Here is a 7,572-nt window from a genome sequence, read left to right on the forward strand (position 1 = left end):
ATCTATTAATAAAATAGATTATTCATGTTGGGAAACACTTTGTGATTTTGTACAAAAACATTCTCGTTTATTTTTAAATTTGTAATTGGTTTGGTCTAATAAATAAAAGAAAATTTATTAATTTGTTGAGTTTTCTTGTTTATAAAACCTCATCTTGAATATTTATGTGTAATTTTGTTCTTTTTCTGGCCACTTGCTAGTGCTCTTCAATTATAAAAAACGAAAAAAGAGTTTCATAAAAGCTTACTTTGCACATTATTACACCATGGATTGCCAAACAGTAATATAATATCAAAAGGAGGTTGGAATAACAATGTCAATCACGCCTTGTTGTACAATACACCATCACATCGGTAGAAAAATTAATTAAAATTGAAAAGTATTCGGGGACATTAGAAAATGTCAATCATGTTTACACATTATACCAACTAACACTATAAAAATAAAATAAACTAAACAAATCAACAATGCAAAACAATGTCAACCAAGATTAGTCGAAATAAAATAAACTGAGACATCATCCATTCATCCTTCCATAATTATTTAGGTGGATAAGAAAAGTCAAATACAAACATGGAGACTGATTGCCCAAAATTTAAGAGATGTATGTGATCCCGATTCAAGATAGCTCCAGCTTTGAAGCTTGGTTCAGGCTATTAACTTACGATTGCTTCATCTTTCACTAATTATAACTATATTTTCTTATAATGTCGTCGATCTGGGATGAGTTTAATCACCTCAAAATTCAAATGAAAGACATAATTTCGGCGACTAACAACTTCCATAAAGACAAACTTATCGGAGGTGGTGGCTTTGGTCCGGTGTACAAAGGAGAACTCTCCCTTCCCAACGGAACAACCATGGTAGCTTTTAAGCGGTTAGATCGTAGACATGGACAAGGAAACACCGAGTTTTGGAAGGAGATCATGATGCTTTCCAAATACAGATATGAAAATCTGGTCTCTCTCTTCCACTTTTCCATTGAGGGTGATGAGAGAGTTCTGGTTTACGAGTACGCCCCTCGTGGAAGCCTAGATCGCTATCTAAGTGATGCTACTCTTACATGGAACCAACGCCTTCATATATGCATCGGGGCTGCACGTGCGCTGACCTATCTTCATGATCCCATGGATACTCAACAAAGAGTTATCCATCGAGACATGAAAAGCTCAAACATCCTTCTGGATAACAACTGGGTTGCTAAAGTTTCCGATTTTGGTTTGTCAAAAGCGAGCCCAGCTAACCAACCACGAACATATATGGTCACCAATCCTGTAGGTACACTTGGATATTGCGATCCATTATATTCGGAGTCGGGCATCCTGTCTAAAGAGTCTGACGTGTATTCCTTTGGAGTGGTACTGTTTGAAGTAATGTGTGGAAGATTATGTTGTGAATATAGTAAAGGTCAACTAGTTGGTGTTTTAGTGCAGAAATGGAAAAGGTGTTGTGAAGAAAAGAAACTAGATGATATTATCTTTAAAGCTCTTAAGGAGCAAATGGTTTGGGATTCTGTGATAACGTTTTCAGCTGTTGCATATCGATGTTTAAATCGAGCACGGAAGGATCGACCACTCATGGATGAGATCGTGAAGGAACTCGAGTTTGCACTTTCACAACAACAGGTAAGCCGATCTATATGGTCACTATAAAGTTTATTCCATTATCACATCTTATTTTTCATTGTGATATTTACAGAACAGCCGTCGTAGTGGCGGCCATAGTAGCAGCAGTAGCAGTGGTGGTGGTGGTGGTGATGATGGCCGTGGCAATGCAGATTTAGTAAAGATTGCTAATCTTATAGCATCTCCCCAAGATAACACCCTTCTCCCAAAAGGGGTTCTTGTTGATGAGGGCAAAAGGGTAATTAACTAGCTCTTCTACGTAATACTATTTTAAATAATTTTAATTTTAATTTTCTTATTTAGAGATTTTAGCTATTGGATTTAGGAAACAAATTAGTTCGGAATTACAATCTTACCCTATCCTACGTTTTTCAAATAATAGATCTTAAAAAAGATTCTCATTTGATTTCCGGTAATCAAGTTTTAGTTTTTCTTCTTAATTTAATCAATACCTTTTGTAAGAAAAGTTCGACTTTTAGTCGATATTTATTTAGTCGGTATTACTAGATAGATTAACGATTACCGACTATATAAAAACAAGTATTAAAGTTTGTTATGTTAAAATGTTTATATTTTTTGTAACTTGGTTACAATCAAACAATAAAAAAACCGAATTACGTTCGCTACTACAATTAGCACGTTTCTATTTGGCCAAACTAAATATGTTTATCTGACAGTGGATTTCGATCAATAAAAGCAAACAAATTCATGAAATGATATCCGCTACACAATGTTTCCATGGAAATGTATCGGAATGTGTCAACGCTAGCAAATCAAGGTTAGTGACTTATGTTGATAAAAAAAAAATTATTGGATAGTGATAGTGGGGTATATAACTATATATATTTAATCAGGACTCATTTTCCCACCTGTCAATTAATTTAACGTTTCTTCATTTATGTAGGACGACGGGTGGAATTAATGAGATATTTTAATGAAATGTGATTTCTATTCAAATTCTTTTTTTTTTCTCTGTTTCGTAAATATCCTATTACTTTTTGTTGATATTTATCATTCTACTTATATTAAAAAACAATGATATGTGAATTCCACTAATTTCTTTTCATAATATTCTCTTAATTTTAACATTTATTTTGATATAATGAGTGACATATAAATATGAGGATATTTGATTTCTATTTTTTTAATGACTAATGGATGCATAAGTGAAATTATTGTGTTATTTTAATTAAATGTGAGTTCAATGAAAAATCATTTTTTTTGTTTCACATATTTTTTAATGATTAATGGATGGATGAGTGAAATTAATTTGTTATTTTAATTAAATGTGATTCTACTCAAATTCATATATTTTTTTTTCTATGTTTCACATATTTTTTTAATGACTGATGGATGGATGAGTGAAATTAATGTGCTATTTAATACATTGTGATTGTTATGTGCGTAGGTTTTCAAATGTCTTTGTGTGCACACTAGAAGCTTGTTTTGAAGTAAATGTTAGTACCAAATTCTTGTCACCAGATACTGCATACACCGTGAACCTTGTCTTTAACATTATGGGTACAAAAGATCCAGAAAAGGCATATTATTGGGAATATGCAACTTGTTGGGCATATGTACCCTTCAGGTATAAATTGGATGAGTGGAATGAGTATCAAAATTCTTGTGATCCCAGTGTTAGAGAAGACGGATGGCTGATGGTCCAACTATACACCTCTAGAAACAAAAATAAAAAACACAATTTGAGGATTGAGTTCATCGCTCCTAGAGACCCCAGAATCTTCAAGTATATTCTTGAAGGCATTGAATTACGTCCTATATAGAGCATGTAAGTTAATACAAAAAAAATTATTAGTTTGTTAACATTACTACAAATACATTTTAAGTTTTATATTTTAGATTTTTTTGAAATATTGTGTGGACAACTCAACATTTTCGCATTTCCGGTGTCTAGAAAGCTCATCATGTTAGCATTACTTCCTAATCATGGGTATTTTAGTGATTTACCTTCTATTTTATGTTTAATTAGCTAATCGTTGGGTTGTTGGATCATTAATGTTGTCCAATTCTCTCAAAATGAATCACAACATGGTAGCAGATCGATACTTATTCATCTTCTTTCTTACATTGATTTCAACTGCTTCTTCTTTCTCACAAATATATGAATCGGACGAAGTTGATTTAAATGATTATAATATCATCGAAGCTTCAAGACCTTTTTTTTGGATCCTGTGATAATCAAGTTGCTCTATTTTTATTTATAATGTATTCAATCACATTAGCTTTACTGTATAGAAGAGATCAAAGACAACTACCAAATCAGCCTAAAACAAATTTGAATTTGTTGATGACACAATTTGTTTAGCCTTTTATAGTTTTTTCATCATATCCAAAATGGTATCATTTTCAATCAATGGTTATCAGTTGAATTCTGAATTCTCTTAGTAAATGTATTGTTAATAGTGTCCTCTTTCTCTAAACTACACATGAAATTTGGAAAGAACTCGATCAATATAATGAGCAATCTGATCGATCTTTGATCTAACAAATTCAACAACTTTACTCGTTATCACAAAGATGTGATGATTTCTCATCCTATTTCACCAAATTATAATAAGTATGGGGTGGATTGGTATTCATTAACATCTTAAAGATCAATGTAACATCCATAAAAATTTTCATGAAAATTTAAAACTTTTTCAACCATTTAAATACACAATTTAATTACAAAATGTTTTCAAAATAGTTTCGTATAAGAATATCCTAGAAATCAAAATCATAAAATGCGAGGAGGTGCACGATCAAATCTTTGTCTTCCCGCGATCATCTGAAGTACCTGAAACAAAATCCAAAATTGTAATCTCGAAGCATAGTGAGTTCCCCCAAAATACCAAATCCAAATCCATACAATTCATAACCATATCATACCAAATAAACATCATGCATATAGAGTCTATAGTATGACTGGATTGCCCTTACCGGGCATACAATCTATCTGGCCCACTTTCAGAACTTTCAGCATGTCTGGTCCGCCCACCCGAGCCTTCAGCCTGTCTGGACTGTTCTTCGGGCCTTCGGCCTAACTAATATGCCCTAATGGGTAGGCAGTCTATCTGGTCCGCCCTGGGTTTGTTGGCCTTCAGCACAAAGCAAGTCTGCCTCAACCCAACCCCACATACACAAGCAACACATAATATCATAAGCTAGCTAGCGTGCACAAATAGTCAAACCGATCTAACAGATCACTAATCATAGCATCATCCTATATACCAGGATACCGACCTAACAGGTTACTAACATATCATCATCCTATATCCCAAGATATCGACCTAACAGGTCACTAACATATCATCATCCCATATATACTAGGATACCAACCTAACAGGTCACTAAGTATATCATCATGCAATAACTAGGATAACAATCCAAAAATGGCAGACATTGGTGCCTTCGACCCTGTTAGTATAGTGAGCACAACTCACCTCACAATGTCGAGCGGAACTGAAATATCAAACTCCTGAAACACAGCTCCAAACACCAACACCTACAACCACCATTGATCCAATTCCATAAATTCCTAAATTACCAAAATACCCTCAGAAGTCAAACTGGTCAACCCTTGGTCAAAGTTAAAGTCAATCGATCAAGGTCAATAGTCCATGTTGACCCAACTCGTCGAGTTCCTTCAGAACCCAGAAAGTTGCAAACCCCCCCCCCCCCCTTCAACTCGCCGAGTTACCAAGAAAATCGTCGAGTCTATGCAGCATCTAGAATATGGGGAAAACCCTAACCAATTCGTCGAGTCGTCTCGCTAACTCGTCAAGTTCATGCATAATCCAGAAAGCAGGAAACTCTCATCCAACTCATCGAGTTGACTGTGCAACTCGTCGAGTTCCTTCATTATTTCACATTCAACTCATTTCAGTCGAGTTCGTAGCTCCAAACTCCAGATCTGGCTTTCTAGGATGAAGTTACCATGTAAAGTTGCTAACTTTACGTGCATGCAAGGTCTCAAAAGGCTTCAAACACCAAAACTAAGTCTAAGAAGAAGTTTAGGGCATGGAGAAGGGCCAAAGCTTCATAAAGCTTGAGGCTTTATGTCCAAGAGGGCCTAGAGGAGTCCAGATCTGAAACCATGTCCTTTTGACAAGCTTAAACCCAAAGGTGACTCCATTTTGCACTAGAAATGACCATTTCTTTCACAAAGGAAGATCTAAGCAATAAGAAGTCAAGGCATTAGCTTTATAACTCATATTGGTTGCCAATACAAAGTAGATAACGAATCTACAACCTTCTTCTTGATCCAAGCTCCTCAACCTTCAAGTGTCCTTTCAATAGAGCACCCAAAATGACTTCCAAGCTCACGCACTCACACAATGGGGAGATTAGGGTTTTCTCTGGTAAGGGGACGATGAAAAGTTGGTAAGAAGGCTGGAAGGTGGAAATAAGGGCCTTTAAATAGGGTGTAAACCCTAAAAATTAGGTTTTTCATGCACATTCTCTACTCGTCGAGTTGGAGTCCTCCAACTCGTCGAGTAGGTTCTAAAATCCCCGCAGGTTCTACACGATGGGTTGGGGCAACCAACTCATCGAGTAGGTTTAGAATTATGAATATAAAAGTTTTAATTAAATACATGGGAGTCGGGATGTTAGAATTCTCCCCCACTTGAACTAGACTTCATCCTTGAGTCCTTTACCGCAAATAGATCCGGGTAATGCTCTCGCATCTCTGCATCCGGCTCCCAAATCCACTCAGATCCCCTCCTGTTCTCCCATTGTACCTTCACTAAAGGTGCCTCCTTTTTCTGTAGAACCTTCACTTTCCTCTTCAGAACTGCCATAAGCCTCTCCACGTAATTCAGGTGCTCATCGACCTGAATATCATCTAATGACACCATTTCCTCCTCACCTAGTATGCACTTCAATAATTGGGAAGCGTGAAAAGTGTTGTGAATCTGACTGGGCTCCTCTGGAAGATCTAGTCTATATACCACCTTGCCAACCCTAGAAATAACCCTAAAGGGTCCAATGTATCAGGGACCCAACTTCCCCCTCTTTCTAAAGAGAATCACTCCCTTCCAGGGTGAGACCTTCAATAGTACCATGTCGCTGACCTTGAACTCCGAATCGGATTGGCACCAGTCGACATAACTCTTTTTCCGCCTCTGAGCAGTCTGCAATCGCTTCCTAATTTGCTGAATCTTCTCTGTAGTCTGCAAGACCACCACGGTCCGACCTATCACCTTATGGCCAACCTCACCCCAACAGACCGGTGTACGACATCTCCGCCCATACAACAGCTCAAAAACTGGAGCACCAATGCTGGAATAATAGTTGTTTTTGTAGGCGAACTCTGCAATGAGAAGGTGGGAATCTCAGATCCCACTGAAGTTAATGATGCAAAGCCTCAACATATCCTCGAGAGTCTGTATGGTCCACTCACACTAGCCGTCTGTCTGGGGATGGTAATTTGTACTAAAATGCAGCCGCTTGCCCAGGTCCTCGTGGAACTTCTGCTAGAAATGGGAGGTGAACCGAACATCATGGTCTGAAACGATAGAGACTGGAACCACACAGCAAGCAATGATCTCGCAGACATACACGTTGGCCAAGTTCTTGACCGATGAGCTCCCTCGAATGGATAGGAAATGGGCACTCTTGGTCAATCGATCCACGATGACCCATATAGCAACAAATCCCTTCGTCGTCTTCAACAACTTGGTAATGAAGTCCATCGTGATCTGTTCCTATTTCCACATGGGAATCTCTAGAGGCTACATCTTGTCATGCGGCCTCTAATGCTCGGCCTTGACCATCCTGTAGGTCAAGCACCTCTCGACATATCAATCGATCTCTCACTTCATGCACGACCACCAATAACTCATACTCAAATCCCGATACATCTTGGTGGCCCCTGGGTGAATAGAGAAGTGAGACTTATGGGCCTCCTCTAGAACCATCGTTCTGACCCCACCAGAAATCGGAA

General features: G+C 37.4%; 1 protein-coding gene across 1 annotated transcript; it reads left to right on the top strand.

Moving 5' to 3' along the window:
• The first annotated feature begins 486 nt into the window (after positions 1–486).
• Positions 487–3,592, top strand: LOC145051207 (putative serine/threonine-protein kinase PBL7). Its single transcript, XM_078999316.1, has 4 exons — positions 487–1,625; positions 1,699–1,863; positions 2,303–2,403; positions 3,034–3,592. The coding sequence occupies exons 1-4, from the start codon at positions 708–710 to the stop codon at positions 3,407–3,409; spliced, it is 1,560 nt and encodes a 519-aa protein (XP_078855442.1). The 5' UTR covers positions 487–707; the 3' UTR covers positions 3,410–3,592.
• Positions 3,593–7,572: the final 3,980 nt, after the last annotated feature.

Source organism: Lactuca serriola, chromosome 5, assembly GCF_051521515.1.
Source record: "Lactuca serriola cultivar US96UC23 chromosome 5, Lser_US96UC23_V15, whole genome shotgun sequence".
Lineage (NCBI taxonomy): Eukaryota > Viridiplantae > Streptophyta > Magnoliopsida > Asterales > Asteraceae > Lactuca > Lactuca serriola.

Bases quoted from the DNA above. Each gene is read 5' to 3' on its own strand.
- LOC145051207 (XM_078999316.1), top strand. From the start codon at position 708: ATGTCGTCGATCTGGGATGAGTTTAATCACCTCAAAATTCAAATGAAA. The intron at 1,626-1,698 runs GTAAGCCGATCT...TGATATTTACAG, and splicing joins TTGCACTTTCACAACAACAG to AACAGCCGTCGTAGTGGCGG. The intron at 2,404-3,033 runs GTTAGTGACTTA...TTATGTGCGTAG, and splicing joins GTCAACGCTAGCAAATCAAG to GTTTTCAAATGTCTTTGTGT.